Genomic DNA, 18,389 nt, shown 5'->3' on the forward strand with positions numbered 1-18,389 from the left:
TACCACATAGAGGTCCCACACTGGCAGCGGGTTAGAAATTGGAGGGTGGAGTCTCTTTATTCCTTCCGTAAATGCTTTGATGACTGGTATTTTCCACCATGAGACCTTATTATGAGCGGTTGTGTAGGCTGACAAAGCCGCCCGATGGACCATTTGGGAGTTAAATACTAACCCTGCATCTAGCAAATGTAGCAAAGAGTTAGAATGTAGGATGGAGTACATTCTACGGGGTTGATGTGTTTAGCCTGGCACCAAATTACAAATCTTCTCCATTTGTCAAAGTAACAGTGCCTAGTGTTTGGTTTTCTTGATTATTTCAAGATATTCATGCATCTCTGTGGCAGGTTGAGATGTCCAAACTCTATGACTTCAGGAGCCATGCTGCCAAGTTCATTGAGTGCGGCTGCAGGTGCACTGTTAGTGCCTCGTGCTGGGTGAGTAGGTTGTACTGGCACGGGAGTTTGGTGGGATCGCACATCGCCAGTTTGAGCAGATGTGCATACCATGGTTGTCTTGCCCACATAGGCGCAACTAGGATAAGCGTCATCGGTTCCTTGTGTATCTTGTTCACCACCTTCCTCATCAGGGGTATTTGCGGAAAAGCGTAAGCAAATATCCCTGACCAGTTCATCCATAGGGCGTTCCCCTTGGAGCCTGGCTGGGGGAACCTGGACGTGAAGTCTGGGCATTGACTGTTTTCGCTTGTGGGGAATAAGTCTATAGTTGGGAAACTCCATTGAGAGAAGAGGTGTTCTACGACTCCTTTGTGTAGACGCCACTCGTGGTCCTCTGGTAGGGGATCTATGCTCAATGAGTCTGCTAGAGGGTCGAGTTCCCCTGGAACATTTTGTGACGACAGGAACATCTTCTGTTTGAGTGCCCATTTCCAAATTTGCTGTGCAAGTCTGGACAGATTTGGAGAACGTGTACCCCCCCAAGCCCCCCTCCCCCGTTTGTGATATAAAACATTGCTGTAGTGCTGTCTGTTAGGAAGGATCTGCACGGATAGGTTTATTAAATGGGGTTCGAATGCCTGGAGGGCTTTGAATACTGTCAGACGTTGCAGCAGATTGATATGGCTCTGAGCTACAGTGCGGGACCACTGACCCTAAGCTGTGTGGTGAAGGTAGTGAGCCCCCCACGCTGCCAGTGAGGCATCGGTTGTGAAAACCGCCTGTACTTCTGGATCGCAGAAAGGTTTTCCATTCAGGACATCATATGTTGTGTTTTGTTGTTTTGATAAGAGAAGCTTTTTGTAATAAAATTGCATCAAAATAAGCTATTTCTCCCATCTAGATTTAGTACACTTGTACAATGCAATATATTTATCATGCTCACCCTTTAGGGGTTTCTAGACTACATCACTAGTATGAACTATTGGTGATTCATTGAAAAAACACCACGTATTTAACTGTGAATAATTACATACTAAATCTATAGTATGTTCTTACTTTGTTTGGCGGCTACCCCTCTTGTGATACACTCGATCAAGGCCCGGGGCAGTCTTCCAAGGCCGAACGGTCCGTCGCGGTAGCCTTCGTAGGGCAGTTTCTCTGTCTTTACTGGTGTGATGTTTCGGAGGTCGGTGAAAGTATAGAAAGAAATAGTATTGATAATTGAAATAGTCAATGGCTTTATGCCGAAATGAACTCTGCTATACGTGTCCGTCTAGAATGGCGGAAAAAAACAATCTGAGGGACCTCGACGCATGAGGGATCATGGGTACAGTGGACGTCACACTAGGGATAGTATTACTGGAACGCCCTATCGACGTCCCTTTTCGAGTTTCGAACACAACAACTGTAATACTCCGCAGCTTCCACTAGATGGCCTGTGCACAGCATGTGATCTAAGCAGATTCCACAAGCCTCAGAAATATATATCACATGTACCCCTGAACAATATGCGCAGGCAGGGGAAAGTTTACAGTGCATATGTAAGGCATGGGAACCAAAGGAAGGGTCACCTCCATAATTGGAAGATGAAAGATTGGAAAGGGAAAGAAAAGGTGAAAAGGACGGGGGCTCACATGGGTTTAATATAGTATTAACAAAAGGGGGAAATGTTGGAAAGGAGGGATGATCTTCCCAGGCACCCCAGTGCTTTCAGATGAGACAGGGGCCTGGAAGTCTGGAAGTGTGAAGTAGGGACTTAGGGGTGGGGGGGCTGGTGTTAAGGACCATAGCGCAGGGAGGATGGGGATATTTTTCTATGGTCCAGCGAACAAGGGGAACCAAACGACATCTTACATAGTAGCAGCCATATTGGAATCGAGGCCCAACATCGTGCTGCAGCCTGGGTTGCAGCCCCCAAGCCACACACATGGAAATAAAGCGTAAGCATGCTGGTATAGGTTGCAGCTTGGGCACCAGTGAGAAAGCCCAGAGCTGTAAAGATTCATAGACTATTCATGTTTCCAACCTTTCGTATCCCAGAAGGAAAGCGCCTTGCAAGGCTACAAGAGGGTAGGGAGCTCTCTGTGAAAAGCGATCCCAAAAGAAGGACAGCATGAGCCTCTGACCTTTCCTGTCCCAGCTCTAAGTAATAGCACCCAAAAGCCCCAGTCCCAAGATCCCCAGCATTCCAAGGTACCAGTCAGTCCCAGAACACCAACCATAAAACTGTTGGACCCCCCAATCGATCAGAAAAGATATGAAAACTGGGATCAGTTGCCTTCACCATAGGTTGCGTGATTTGTGCTAAGAGGTGCCGGGAAGAATAAAACAACTTAGCTAAAATGAAGGTGGGGCATTTCGATTGGGCGCCAATGTGTCTGGAATCGAGCTGTAGTTTGTTAGAAGCGATGGCCTCAAACTATCCTCTGCAGTACCAGGTGCATATCAGGTTAGATCTAGAGCCAATATTTTTTTTTTCACATAACTGACGATTAGTTGCACCTTTTTGACCGATGACACACAAGGAGACACACACGTGGAAGAAGATAGACAGGCTGAGCTGGGATCAATGGTATGGCATCCCTTATGGAGCAGGTAGCCTATGCATAGGGTCACACCAACCAGCCGTTCGATTTGTAACCTATGTAACTTACGTCACTGATGATGCTGTATGCCTTCATAAAGTGTTGTTCGTACTGATTTCGGCAAAACGTTGCGTGGCAGCAGAGTCTTTTGCTGGTGCATTTCTAGTTTTGTGGAAATAAAACTTCTTTTCTATGAAAGAGGTGTGCTTGGCCTTTTTCACTAGTGGGTTTTATTTTTTTAGGTGTGAACGTTGAGGGGCTTTTGTAGACAGTGCACACTCACCTCACCAAGCACAACTCCCACTCCCTTCCACTGCATATCGAGTGCCGATTCCTCTACACCTAGAGCGTTCATTTCTCTTCTACATCATTTGGGTGCCAAAGAGTAAAAAACTCTAAATATGAATACATTTGCCAGGTCCAGCAGCACCACCACACTACACTTGAAGCACTTTAAGATGAAGGACACTTCCTTGCAGGGTGTATGCTGGGTCATCCTTAAGTCAAGAGGAACATAGTGCAGGCTAACTTGCACCTGACAAGCATTTTTCTATTGACAATGGCTTGCAGTGTCAATCACCGATGGTCAAGGAATCCACATTTCCAAAGAGAACAAAAAGGGGTTTTGAATATGTAATCTTATTTTACAGGTTTATAGATGGTGGCAATGTCACTTAATGGTGTTATATACACATCATCCCTTCTTCAAAGGACTCGGATGAAGTTATGTTATGTTGATTTATACCATGCACCGCTGCCATTTGCATGGTCTCCAGGTGCTCACAACTGTCTGGTGCTGGGGACAGGCAAGGTGGTGACTCAGGGTGCGTGTGCAACCCTAATTCATTGGATGTTCGGACTATGGGGAGGATCCCCTGGTCAACGCACTGTGGTCCCCATCACATGGCAGTAGATAAATCACAGTACAGAAGAACCTCAGGCCAGTCTTGGGAGCCTAGACATCCCATTGGCCACCTCATTTACCCAGTAGGTTTGGCCACTCTGGGGCTGCAAAGTTGAGAGTTCACAGCTCCGAAACCGTTGGAGTTCAGCACAAAAACACAAGTCTCACTGCCAATGTTCGCCAGCAAGTGATTCTCATGCTTTTAATACAATGTTACTGGTTACCGGTAAGTTTAAAGAAATAAAGAAATGCTCCAAAAGCTAATCCAGTGTATTTCCAGTTTTCAGAGCATAGGCTGTAAACACTGAAGAGCTCAGCAGAGCACTGACAGCACCCAATTAGGTTAGGCATGGTTGCACAACTTAAAGCCCACGGGCCAAATGTGGCCAGTCAAGAAGGGTTTGGCGGCCAGCTGAGGTTAAAGGCCCAGATGCTACAAAGAACAAACAGGCTGCCCTCCATTAGGAAAGACTTAATTGACGGGGGAAAAACTGGCGCTCTATTGGCTCAGTGCACGCACTAAATGAATGTACATTTTACGAGCCACGTAGTGCGTGTGTTGGGCAATAGAGGGTCCGCACTGCAGATGTGGTGGCCGATGAGGCTTGTTGCCAGAAGGCATTTCAACCATGCAAGCCGCTTTGTAGAGACTACTGGTCGCAACACATCATCGCCCGTGCCTGCAGGCCAGCTCTCTTGCCTTGCAGTGCTTACCTGCACAGGAGCTCACCCGCCATCCTGCCTACCTTGGGGAGCTCGTCTGCCCATTTACCTTGGGAGGCACCACCCTGAGGAATCGCCAGGGCCATGCTGTTTACGAGGTTTGGGAGGGGCGGGGAGGAGAGGGAGTTAAGGGAGGCAGAACCAGGGACATGCCCTTGGCTGGAGCCAGTGGAGGAACAGGGATATGTCATTGGGAGGGCTAAAGAACAGGACATGCCGTTCGGTGGGTGAGGCATGGGCATATGGGCCTCATTACGAGGTTGGTGGTATCTATGTGGTAAATCCACAGAGATACCACCAAATGGAATTACTGTTACCGCCACTTGATCTGGCAGATTTACCACTGTATTACAAGTGGTAGGCAGTGTTAGTCCCCATTAATTGGAGTACATAGGACTCCATGGGGATTTCAGCAGAATTACTGGCAGCAGCAATTCTGCCGCTTTTCAGCAGTAAAGTGGCAGCAAAGTGGCTTTGTGTTGGAGATGAATCCCCCACTTTACCGCCAAAATTGTGTGGCGGTGCAGTAATGTGGCGGAAACGGAGTGGTAATTCCATTACTGCCGATTTTTACCACACCACCGTACTCGTGATGATGCTTGCCAAGGAACACAGAGAAAAATAAAGAAATATCAAGTTTTTCTTCTGTGTTTGTAATGCTTCCTCCCCTTTTTCCAAAAAAGGAATATAAGATCGCTAGTTTGTAATTAAACAAAAAGGCACCCATTTATCCTCGCAGAGTACACCCCCATTTGCACTTCCATTCACTAGCTCAGTATTCCGCTAAGCTGCCACTGCATGTGTCAACGGCTCTAGCTAGGGTACTTTGCCCCACTATGCATGTGTTCTGCTCTTACCAGATTGGTAAACGTTTTACCCCTTTCGAACCTTGGACTCAGCAATAAGGACTTCATGGCATTATGTTTTGCAATTCTGCTGTGTGTGGTAACCAGCAGCAACCGTGTTTCTGATGTCATGGACTTGTTAGTGTTAAGTGTTCACAGGTCACTCACTAGATGTTTTGGTGGGGGTTGTCGGGAGGGGGGCAGGCACATGCCTTTTTGATGAGGGGTTGGGGGCAGGAACATGCCTGTCGGTTGGGGAGGAGGACCGCAACATGCCTTTTGTGAGGTGTGGAGACAGGCGCAGGGACATGCCCTTTTGTGACGGTTGGAAAATGGAGGGCAGGGACATGCCTTTCAGTGGAGGCACGGGGTTGGGGAACAGGAGCATGCTGTTTGTTGGTGGGTAAGAGGGTAGGAACCAGGAACATGCATGGGGTGGGCGGGCAAGTACATTCCTTTTAGTGGGGGCAGGAAAAGGCAAATTGAGTTTGTTGGTGGGTGTGGGGGTAGGAACCAGGCAGGGACATGCTATTTGGGGCATAGGTCGTCAGAAGCAGGGCAGGTGGGGGTAAGCACATTTCTACTAACTAGACCTGAGAAAATATGGTGTCAGGTTGCACTCTAGTTTCAAATCCTAGGTTCACCCCTTAGGTGTGCGATCTTGGACAAGTCAGTCAATCCTGCGGTGCTTGCTCTGCAAACTTTTGCCTCTCAGAGAATTAATCATGTACACCTGGAAAATACCCAAGGCAGGAGTGTTGCCTATAATGTTGCTGGCAAAGTATAAAAAGGCACACACCTTTCATTTAAACTTCAAACCTAAAAACATTTAATTTAATATTTCCATTAGATTAGTGCACAATCCTAATTAACACATTCAGAGTTCTTGTGATGTTCACTGGTCTTGTGTATAGGTATCTCAATCCTAAACAAGAACAAAGGACTTCTCTACCATAAACAGTCTTGGAGATTTATAGAACATCTCCTGGTTTTATCATTATGCCTGCATAACAAGTGCCACCATATTGAACTTAATATGTGGGATTATCGAGTTCCTTTCTGGCCGCTGTTGCAGGACAATAGAAGTGAAACATTTGTAGTGTAAAGTTACCAACATTTGTTTCTTTTTAATTAGGACCTTCCTCCGATGCATTTGTGCATGTTTCTACTGTTTGTGTTCTGGGTCAATGCAAGCTTCTTTTGGTGAGATTTATAAGGTCGTATCTCCGCCACTTAGAAATTGCAAATGGCTGACGTAGCAAGGCTAGGCAATTCCTTTATTGTCCACCTTATAATGAATTGCAGTTTGATATACTATGCAGAGCCCGTATTTGCGCAATTCTAGAAATACATATCCACCAATAAATGCATGAAAAGATATCCCGGGGAGATTATGTTTGTGATCTCATCATGTTCCTTTGCTGCATCTAGGCTTGTGATTTTTACATATTCTAGGCTTGGACCATTGTAGTGGAAGCATAACACCGGAGTTGTTCTATCTCGCCCAAGATACCACTAAACCCACCCTTTACCACTGGTACTTGATCTCTAAACAGGCAGCAGTGTGCATCAGTTTACATCACTGTTTCTTCAACAAATGTCGCTGCCAAGGACTGGTGCTGTTGATCAGGAGCACCATCAGTTTAAGGTTGAGTGAACTGAAGTGTTTTCTCCAGTCAGTCCAAACCTAATGTGTACTCATGCCCGATTTGTCTCGAGTGTGTTGCAGTCCACAAGGAATATAATATCCATCGCCATTGTAAACCCGAACACAACTGGTTAACCAACTCGGAAGCTCATTTTGCTCAATAATGTAATTTGATGGCAGGGATCTGGTACGTTTACACACCGATATTGCCAGGTTCCCGCTGCCAAATGTCATTTGCATGGCGCAGTGGAAGAATGCAGGGGGAAAAGGCAGTGTGCATGTGCGTGGGTCAGGAGGGAATCACTTTTCTGATCAACAAGTGAAGCCCTGGAATATTCTAACAGAACACATCAACACACTAAGGACAGCATTCTATTTAAGAAAAATATGCAAAACATTTTAGTTGGCACCCTCATTTCCTCTAGTCATTGGGTGTCATGAATAGGTTTTAAAAGTCACAAAAATAAATAAAACCATTGCCTGCACCCAACGATCTTATGAAACACCAAAATACATTGAACTTTGTGTATCTGGGCCAAGGGCCTCAGCAGGTTTTATCTCATTTGTCAGGGGTGTATTGATAGGGGCATTTACAGCTCCATCCTACATGTTTGCATCCAAACTCCTAGGGATGCATTATATTCCTTTTGCTCCTTCAGAAGAAATATGAACAATCTCCGATTTGTAGCAAAGTGCTTTACGAGTCTGTGAACCATGTTGTCATGTTAATAAGCTCCTGCACTCCATCCAACATCACTATAGTAGTAGGATAGCGTCAAAGCTTATCAGAATAGTGGTGTATTGCCACGACCAGGGGTAACAATAACACTGTTGTTGGGGGGTGGGGGTGGGGGGAGAGGGAAAGAGCAGAGAATATACGGGCAGTGGGAGTAGGATAGAAACAGAGACAAACAACTGCCAAAGTATAAAGAGATTGGATGTAATCAGTCTGTTTTCAAATTCATATCATGTGATACCACCCGCAGCACTATAGTATCTTCACAAAGTAGGTTAAACTATGGAGAGAAGGTATTTATGGTGAGGGAAAATATGGGTTAATGCCAGAATTGTGTGAGCTGAATGAGAACCGAGGGAGAACCGAAGACCAGCGTTCTCTTGGAGGACATAGGCCGGTCAAAATCTGAAACAGGAGTGAGCAGTGGCACGGACAAAGAGAGATACAACCATCCTGACACTTACCACGGTACAGAGCCACCTGATGAAACCCAGAGGAAGAGGCGGGAGAAAGAGACCTTGCCCAGTAACGAGCCCTACACTCCAAGCTTTTGCTGTGTATAGAGGCCCTCCAGGGCTGATAAGTGTACAGGGAGGCCTGCTTCCGTGGGGGACACTGGCATAGAACAAACCTTCAGTAAAAAGCAAACTTGTGAAGAAACATGGCAAAGGAGAGGCATATACCTGAAACCAGACGTACAGGAGGGGAAGAGGCGTGTTCTTTTCTCCTTTACAATGCTCCCTCAGCCTCCCCATCCCCTTGGAGTTTACATCTAGGCTCACTCCTGGCAGCATACATACAATGCGTCTCTTGCACATGATGACAGAGCATGATGCGAGTCTCAAAGCTCCTTAGAGGAAAAAATGTCGTAGTGTACACTGTGAGAAGTAAATGGGCGGAACCCTCTTTTTTGAAGGGGGCTTGACTCAAGAGGGTAGGAAGTACAGTAAGAGCAGGAGTGAGTCAAAGCTACCCTAACCAAAGGCGTGACATAGGGTCACAAATTAGCAGCGGAGCTAGGCAGCTACTAGCTCAAGAGGAAACACGTTTTGATACAGGAATATCAAAACAAAACAAGGCTTTAATTTATACTAACAAAAAACAAGACATATTTACAAACTGCGCCGTGGCGCTACAGATGTGCATTATTGAGTACATTATGGTCTGCATATTTGTGGGTTAGTAGGCAGAGTGACGGAGGTATTTTATGTATTGCTTGAAATGACAATACATTAACATTGTCGACACACAATTAGGTGTTTCTGGTTCGGAGTCAGATGACAGGTGGCAGTGGCTGTATATAAAGTAGAGCAGCGCTGCTGAGTAGTACCGAACGGTCTTCAGGACAGTTTGTTTGTGGTCGGGTCGAAGTTAAAAAGAAAGTGCGTCCACCTAGGGATGACAGGGGACTTTGTTAGTGAAGCGAAGGTGGTGTCCAATTATTGAAAAGAGATGCTGCAAAAGGGTGGACCTACCATGTACAGGTAAGTAGACGCCTAGGTTCAGGTCTTGATTGTCCAGCGATTAGGACTGGGAGGCTGCCTGCAAATGTCAGAAGCCTAGAGCTGAGTAAAAAGGAATTAAATCAGGTAAGTAGCCCAAGTGCATGAACAGCTAAAAATGCTATCAGGTGGTTGTAGTGGTAGAGTCATCATAGTGGTATTAACTGAGCCAAAGGTGCAGAGGATGTGCCACATGTAATAGCCATGCTGCTCGGATTATTTTGTAGTGAAGTGCTGGCCAAATTATTTGTGGTGCCATAGTAACACTGGAAAAATAAAAACATTTTGGAAGAGGCAGTGGGTGGTGGGCCCTCGATGCAAAAATAGGTGGTGGTGTCATGGGCTTAAGGCCGGATCAGAGTGTGGTCTAATCAAGTAGTATTTGGCTGGTGATGGAGCCTACCGGGCCGAAATTGCAGAATGCTCAACATACATGCGCCATGCTAATTTAAAAAGAGTTGGCGAGAGGCAGTGCAGGTGATTGCCCTCAAACGTATGAGAGCTACATCAACAAATGTTTAGTGGATGCCCTGCATGGGGTGCACCCAATGGCATGCAAAGTGTCCCTTGAGGGACGTGCTGTGGACGAAAATACCTGCTGGGTGGATTACGAAGCTTAGCCGGCGGCAGGAGCTCTTCCTCAAGGAGTAGAAAAGAGCGGTGTCATTCAAAACGCTGGTCCGCATCTGCGGATGGCGGGCGCTTCTTCTAGGAGTTACGTTGTGCGGTCGGGATGCGCATGTCAAAAAAAAGTAGTGTCATGTCATTGGCACTGCGCAGGTCGGGGAGAGTAGTGTCTTGTCCGCAAGGGAGTCTTACGGCTCGGAGTGAAATGTTAAGTGACAGAGTGGATGATGCCGTGGAAAAAGATGGACCACTGTCACTAACTCAGACGCTACTTGTGGATATAATGGAGTGCTGACAGCTGTAAAATCGGCATTACAAACAGTCTGATAATTCAAAAACCACATACGATTTTTGTTGATTTAACAGAAAAACGGTTCATTAAAACCAGATTGTATGCATTAAAACCCCAATTGGTCAGAAATGATTATTGACAAAGGCGGGATAACATGAAGCCCTTACTGTGGTTGCAGTGGGATCTCCAGGCTGATATGAGTCGATAAAGAGCCAAGGGTTATACATTAATGCGGACAGAGTCTAGGTGGTGTGGACAGTTGACACATGCAAGTCTCTCAATAGTTTAAAGTTTGATGTTCAAACAGATTTCATTGATGTTCACTTGTTGAAAAAGAGGTTCCATTCTATTGAAATGTTTAGGCCTTGCCTGACAGAGTCTAAACGGTAAATCCATTTCTGCTCGAGTTTGCGCAGGGCTAGGTCTCTGTCCCCTCCTCGGAAGGGGTTGTCTACTGTTTGCAATATTGCCCAGAAAATGTCATTATGGGTATGGTTCTTGGCCTTGAAATGTGCCACCAATGGTTTGTCCTCAACTTGGTTGCGCACACAGGAGCGGTGTTCACAGATACATTGTCTTATCTCTCTTTTTGATTTCCCTACATAGATGAGGTTGCAGGGGCATTTGATTATATATACGGACCATTTAGTTCTGCAATTCGAAAAAGAGTTGAGGGTCCAGAGATTTCCTTTTAGATCAATAGTTTTGAGATTCTTTGTCAAAGAGCAGACAGAGCAAGTACCACATTTGAAATGCCCTTTTACTGCCGAGAGGTTCCATAACGTGGATTGTTGGTTACTTGAAGGAACGACTTCTGTGTACGTATGCACGAGCCAATCTTTCAGGTTGCGGCTGCGTCTGAACGCAAACCAAGGTTTCTCTGGTTTGAAGGAATCGGTCTGGAGTATGTCCCAATGTTTTAGGATGACTTCTGATGGAATTGGTTAGTGGCGTGAAAGTGGTTACGCAAGTCATCTTGGTGGTCGATTGTTCCCTTTTGCTCAGTGTTAGGCAGGAATCACGATTGGTGTTTTTCACTCGCTTACGGGCTTGGCGGACTATGTGTTTGGGGTAACCTCTTTCTTTTAGTCGGATAGCCAGTTCTTTACTTTTTGAAACATATTCGCATAGTGCGGAGCAGTTTCTTCTTATTCGTAGAAATTGATAAAGAAGTTGGACACAATACAAGTGGAACAAGATGATTTACTAGTAACCCTAGATGTGGAATCGTTGTACACAAGTATTCCCCAAATGGAGTGCCTAGAAGTTCTGAAAACATACCTAGAAGAAAGAACAAGAACAGAACCACCTACAGCGTTCCTGCTTGAATGCACAAGAATAGCCCTCATGGAAAACTATTTCATCTACAAACAGACCTTTTACCAGCAGTGTCACGGAACCAGTATGGGGGCTACCTTCGCCCCGGATATAGGTAATCTATTCATGGATGCCTTTGAAAAAAACTTAATTTACAACAAACTCAACACTTTCAAACAATCGATTGGGTGCTGGTTACGGTACATAGACGATTTATTCATGATTTGGAAAGGGACAGAAGAAGATCTCCTCCTGTTTCTACAATGGCTTAACTCGCGGAACAATTGCATAAAATTCACCATTGACCACAGCAAAATCCACATACCCTTTTTGGAGCTAGAAATCTACAAAAATCCAGACAACTCTCTAGGCACCACTCTTTATCGCAAACCAACATCCAGAAACACCCTTCTGGAATATTCAAGTTTTCATCCCTCAAGCCTCAAAATGAACCTTCCATACGGCCAATTTCTACAAATAAGAAGAAACTGCTCCATACTATGCGAATATGTTTCAAAAAGTAAAGAACTGGCTATCCGACTAAAAGAAAGAGGTTACCCCAAACACATAGTCCGCCAAGCCCGTAAGCGTGTGAAAAACACCAACCGTGATTCCTGCCTAAAACTATCAACCACCAAGATGACTTGCGTAACCACATTCAGTCCACTAAGCAACTCCATCAGAAGTCATCCTAAAACATTGGCACATAATCCAGACTAATTCCTTCAAACCAGAGAAACCTCGGTTTGCTTTCAGAAGCAGCCGCAACCTGAAAGATCGGCCCGTGCATACGTACACAGAAGTTGTTCCTTCAAGTAAACAACAATCCACGTTATGGAACCTCCCGGCAGTAAAAGGGCATTTCAAATGCGGTACTTGCTCTGTCTGCTCTTTGACAAACAATCTCAAAACTATTGACCTAAAAAGGACAGCTCTGGACCCTCAACTCTTTTTTGAATTGCAGAACTAAATGGTCCGTATATATAATCAAATGCCCCTGGGACCTCATCTATGTAGGGAAATCAAAAAGAGAGGTAAGACAACGTATTTGTGAACACTGCTCCGGTGTGCGCAACCAAGTTGAGGACAAACCATTGGTGGCACATTTCAAGGCCAAGAACCATACCCATAATGACATTTTCTGTGAAATATTGCAAACAGTAGAGAACCCCTTCCGAGGAGGGGACAGAGACCTAGCCCTGCGCAAACTCAAGCAGAAATGGATTTACCATTTAGACTCTGTCAGACAAGGCCTAAACATTTCAAGAGAATGGAACCTCTTTTTCAACAAGTGAACATCAATGAACTCTGAACATCAAACTTTAAACTATTGAGAGACTTGCATGTGTCAACTGTCCACACCACCTAGACTCTGTCTGCATTAATGTATAACCCATGGCTCTTTATCGACTCATATCAGCCTGGAGATCCCACTGCAACCACAGTAAGGGCTTCATGTTATCCCACCTTTGTCTATAATCATTTGACCAATTTGGGTTTTTATGCATACAATCTGGTTTTAATTAACCGTTTTTCTGTTAAATCAACAAAAAACGTATGTGGTTTTTGAATTATCAAACAGTAATGCCGGTTTTGCAACTGTCAGCAATCCATTATATGCACAAGTAGCGTCTCTGATGAGTTACAGTGACAGTGGTCCATCTTTTTCCACGGCATCATCCACTCTGTGACTTAACATTTCACTCCGAGCCATAAGACTCCCTTGCGGGCAAGACACTACTCTCCCCGACCTGCACAGTGCCAATGACATGACACTACTTTTTTTGACATGCGCATCCCGACCGCACAACGTAACCCCTAGAAGTGCCCGCCATCCGCACATGCGCACTGGCGTTTTGAATGACACAGCTTGTTTCTACTCCTCGAGGAAGAGCTCCTGCTGCCGGCTAAGCTTCGTAATCCACCCAGCAGGTATTTTCGTCCGCAGCACGTCATTCAAGGGATCCTTTGCATGCCGTTGGGTGCACCCCATGCAGGGCACCCAGTAAACATTTGTTGATGTAGCTCTCACTTACGTTTGAGGGCAATCACCTGCACTGCCTCTCGCCAACTCTTTTTAAATTAGCACGGCGCATGTATGTTGAGCATTCTGCAATTTCGGCCCGGTAGGCTACATCACCAGCCAAATACTAGATTAGACCGCACTCTGATCCGGCCTTAAGCCCATGAGACCACCACCTATTTTTGCATCGAGGCCCCACCACCCACTGCCTCTTTCAAAATGTTTTTATTTTTCCAGTGTTACTATGGCACCACAAATAATTTGTCCAGCACTTCACTACAAAATAATCCGAGCAGCATGGCTATTACGTGCGGCACATCCTCTGCACCTTTGGCCCAGTTAATACCACTATGATGGCTCCACCAGTACAACCACCCGATAGCATTTTTAGCTGTTCATGCACTCGGGCTACTTACCTGATTCAATTCCTTTTTACTCAGCTCTAGGCTTCTGACTTGCAGACAGCCTCCCAGTCCTAATCACTGAACAATCAAGACCTGAACCTAGGCGTCTACTTACCTGTACATGGTAGGTCCACTCTTTTGCAGCATCTCTTTTCAATAATTAGATACCACCTTCGCTTCACTAACCATGTCCCCTGTCATCCGTAGGTGGACACACTTTCTTTTTAACTTCGACCCGACCACAAACTGTCCTGAAGATCGTTCGGTACTACTAAGCAGCGCTGCTCTACTTCATACAGCCACTGCCACCTGTCATCTGAATACTGAACCAGAAACACCTAATTGTGTGTCGACAATGTTAATGTATTGTCATTTCAAGCAATACATGAAATACCTCTGTCACTCTGCCTACTAACCCACAAATATGCAGACCATAATGTACTCAATAACGCACATCTTCAGCGCCATGGCGCAGTTTGTAAATTAAATATGTCTTGTTTTTTGTTAGTATAAATTAAAGCCTTGTTTTGTTTTGATATTCCTGTATCTAAAGGTGTTTCCTCTTGAGCTCGTAGCTGCCTAGCTCCGCTGCTAATTTGTGACCCTATGTCACGCCTTTGGTTAGGGTAGCTTTGACTCACTTCTGCTCGTAGTGTACACTGTGACTTCTTTGCAGTGCATTCACTAGGCATCACATATCCTCACAGCACACACAATTGTCTTTTCCCGCCACCTTCACAATGCCCAAGGCAGGTCTCAGTCGCCAATAATTTGCCACATAAGTAACTCAATTCACGCCACAGTACCACCGGCTTCACTGTTACTCTGTATCTCACTCCACATTGCTAACTGAGCCTTCCTCCTTGATGCAAACTGCAGGTCATAAGCCCACAGACCGCGCACACTGCAGTTTCATCATCTATTACTGCAGCCCACACTTCCCTTAACTGTGTAAACCTCAGGTCATTCTTGTGCACACTATGAATCGCACCTTTCTTCACCGTGTACACTATGAATCTCAGTCACATTGCAGACTACGGGCCGCAATTTCCTCCCCTCACAGTGCACCCTTCAGGCCAGATTCCCACTCGTTATGTACACTGCAGGCCACCCCATCCGCATTTTATGTGCACAGTGAACAATCAGGTACCAATGCCCATCACACCACAGAGCACTCTGTGGCCTTCCCCGCCTGCACACTGTGCTCACTACAAGCCTCGCTCACCTTTACAGTGCACACAAGTTCCCCTCCACGTCCTTCATCTCAGACACTCACCTTGCCCAGTCGGCGTTCCTTTCAAGCGCCCAGGTGTCACTGTGGAAACCAGGCTGAGCCTAATAACACAAAAAGGTAACATCGTTAATCAATTCGGTGGCATTGCTATAGTCCTAACACCGCTGGCACAAGCTAGATTACTGTAGTCACAACATGTACCGGCCCAGACTGACCAATGACCTACTGCTTGGATTTCTGCAGCTCCATCTTCAATCTTCAGAGGTCCGAAAACAGCTCCACTGTGCAGAGCCTCCCCAACACACCAGACACTGAGGTTGCTCTCCTGAGCCAATGTAGGCCCCAGTGCGAGGCCACGGGGCAAACGCCAGAGTGCCCAGAAAGAGGATTCCGACATCTCCAGTTTAGGGGTTGGTACCAAACGATCAGCACTGGGGCTGGGCTTTGGAGACGTAACCTGGAAAGCCATATAACCTGTAGATAAACAAGAGTCAGTGGTAAAACCCCTTGGGACATCACCTGTGATTTCCATATTCCATTTCAGTCTGCATTCCTTCTCCTCTCCTATGATCTCCCTATACAATCCCAGCATCCATTCTCTTCATCCATTGGTCTCCATATTCACTCTCACGCACTTGCCACTTTCTGCCCGTTAGCTGAATGTTCACTTCCCACTCTAAATTTCTGCTCCTTCAAACAGACTGCACATTAAAAAGACCTTGTATGTTTTCAGCCATCCTTTTTTTCTATGCTGTTATTTTTAACTCTCAAAGTAGCCCATAGTAATTTTAACCACAGTAATACTAATATCACATTTCTATATAGCACAATATGCCAAATCACAAGATTTTAATAATAAGTGATATATATTTGCCAAATGTAATTCTAACCATATACAGCAAATTTGGTATGTGTGAATGTCTAAAGTACCCCTGAGCTCGATTGCTGGGTATGGTTGTGGCAAGATGATGGTGTGTGGTATGTAAGGGTGTATTTCTAAAGACCCACCGACTACCTAGAGCAGGGGTCTCCAACCTTTTCATTGGCAAGAGCTACTTGTAGTTAACGGCCAATAGGCGGGAGCTACGAGGGTGGTGATATCCAGGAGTATGAGAATTTCGACCAAGATGTTTTTGGGCAGTTTATTTGCTCTTCATATAAAAAAGGAATGCCATATGTATTTACAGTGATATCAATAACTTCAAAAACATGTTTATTTTATTATTTTTTATTGGATGCTGTTTCCTAAAAATTGTTAAGCATATCAAGAAGTAGGAAACTAATACAGACATTCAATCTGAATTCTCAACCTGGATGCTGTCCACCTGTGCTCAGTAATCTGGTCTAAATCTTGAAACGGCAACAGCACTCAGATGCTGTCAGACGGGATCAAGGTTTTGATTTCAGGAGGTTTTTCTGAAAAAGGCAGATTGACAGACACAGGCAATCACATTGGCTGATAGCGCAGATGCCTGTTTAGCCATAGTGATTGCACACCCAACATGGCAGACATACAACATTCAGGACAGTTTTTAAACTTGCTTACAACAGCCATGGGAGTCACTGTGCCCTTCACAACTGCACCATCTGTAAAAGAGCATTTGTTTTCCATCAAATAATTAGCTCTGTATCAGCATTTGGATTGCAGTATTTAGTTTACCTACTTTTTAGAATCGCAGACAAATTCCTCTTGGAAAATTATGTTCCTAATTTGTGTGTATTACTGCAACATTCTGATCAATGTTACTATTTTATTCCCACTTTAACTTGGGCACTGTAGATTAAATATGCACATTTTCTTTTTACACTGGAACAAAACAGTTTTATAGTGGTGACTTGTAGCGTGCACACAAGAGACAACATATGAGTCTTTAAATTAACATTTTGAGCAAAGAGTATGGTTGTAACGAGGGGCGACTTATTCAGAATGGATGGTGACATGCCACCATGCTCCCCTTTATGAAGGAGGCAGTATCAAAGTGAACAGCTCACAGGATTGCAGCCTCTCCCTTCAGGAATCATGTTATTCTGGTGCCTGACCAATGGGCCATGCTTAGCTTGCACGTGCAACTCTCCGACATATTGGAATTGATCATGTATTAGATAATTACTTGCAAATTATATGTTTTGCTGACTTTTTAGCAAAAACAGTGCTAATAATTTGCATCATTTCAGCCCAGTATAAAGGCTGGAAATCCCTTGCCAGAATTTGAAAATGTGTCCAGGTTCCCCATAGATCTCCCAATTTGTGCACACAGCCAAAGGGGATCAGCCCTGTTAATTGTTCTCCCATCCCATGTCTCACCTCTATGTTCTCTCCCAGAGTTCACCACCCAATTTTGTACAGTGCTCTGTTACTTAGTAACTATGTTTAAAATATATTAATCCTGTGCATATCGAAATATATATATATGCAAACCACTGCTCACATTTCCCACTTAATTCCAATTATCGTTTTGTAAAACATCTCACATTATGTTTTTTTAAGTGCTGGTATTGAAAGGGATGTCCCTTTACATTCCTGTTTAGTTTTATAAATGTAAGTGGAAAAGCACCAGAATGCAGTGCAGCTAGTAGTTTTACAGGTTTACTTAAATGTCAAATTGCAGTTGTCGCTTGAATTCCTGTTTTGGGACATCCATAGAGGTGGGCTCCTCCATATCACGCCATATTCTATCGTAAGCTTTAATACTGTTTGGGTAATAGAGCTTTAAAAACGGGAAATCAATATAAAAAATAATTCACAGTTTTACCATAAACACACAAAGCGAGATGTACCTTTTTTCTTGCAAGCTGGGACTCACGGATTGTTATTTTTCTATTCACACACACACGCGCGCTGAGAAAACAATGTACAGATGTATCTTTATTTCTCCCATTCTGATTTAAAGTCTACAATTACCAGCATGCAAAGTAATGATGGCTGAGACTGAAACAATCACAGCCCCAGCTTTGGTTTACACAGCATGCAGTTTTATGCACCCAGGCCCTTTCTAATCTGCCATCATTTGCACCTCTTGGTGACAATGGCCACAACACACATTTTCTATTTACTTTGGTTATTGATGGTTAACCCCATGTTGGGACGCTGCCCAAGCCCTTCAAGCCCAGATGCAGCCCCTCCTCTCACTGTGCACACAGCTTTTTCAAGCCC

At 44.8% G+C, this 18,389-nt stretch overlaps 1 protein-coding gene across 4 annotated transcripts in view; it reads right to left on the reverse strand.

The window, feature by feature from the left end:
- The window catches only part of ZNF408 (zinc finger protein 408), a 162,036-nt gene that overhangs the window by 17,709 nt on the left and 125,938 nt on the right, over nt 1-18,389 (reverse strand). For 2 of the 4 annotated variants that reach the window (XM_069623202.1, XM_069623203.1), the window contains exons 2-3: nt 15,462-15,709; nt 15,278-15,336 (exon numbers count right to left, since the gene is read on the reverse strand). In XM_069623202.1, coding sequence (XP_069479303.1) covers nt 15,278-15,336; nt 15,462-15,709 — 307 coding nt within the window. Of the gene's footprint in view, nt 1-15,277; nt 15,337-15,450; nt 17,149-18,389 lie in introns of those variants that run through there. The other 2 variants (XM_069623204.1, XM_069623201.1) reach the window with 2 other exon arrangements.

This window comes from Ambystoma mexicanum, chromosome 11 (assembly GCF_040938575.1).
Source record: "Ambystoma mexicanum isolate Mex_15411 chromosome 11, UKY_AmexF1_1, whole genome shotgun sequence".
In the NCBI taxonomy this organism is placed as follows: Eukaryota; Metazoa; Chordata; class Amphibia; order Caudata; family Ambystomatidae; genus Ambystoma; species Ambystoma mexicanum.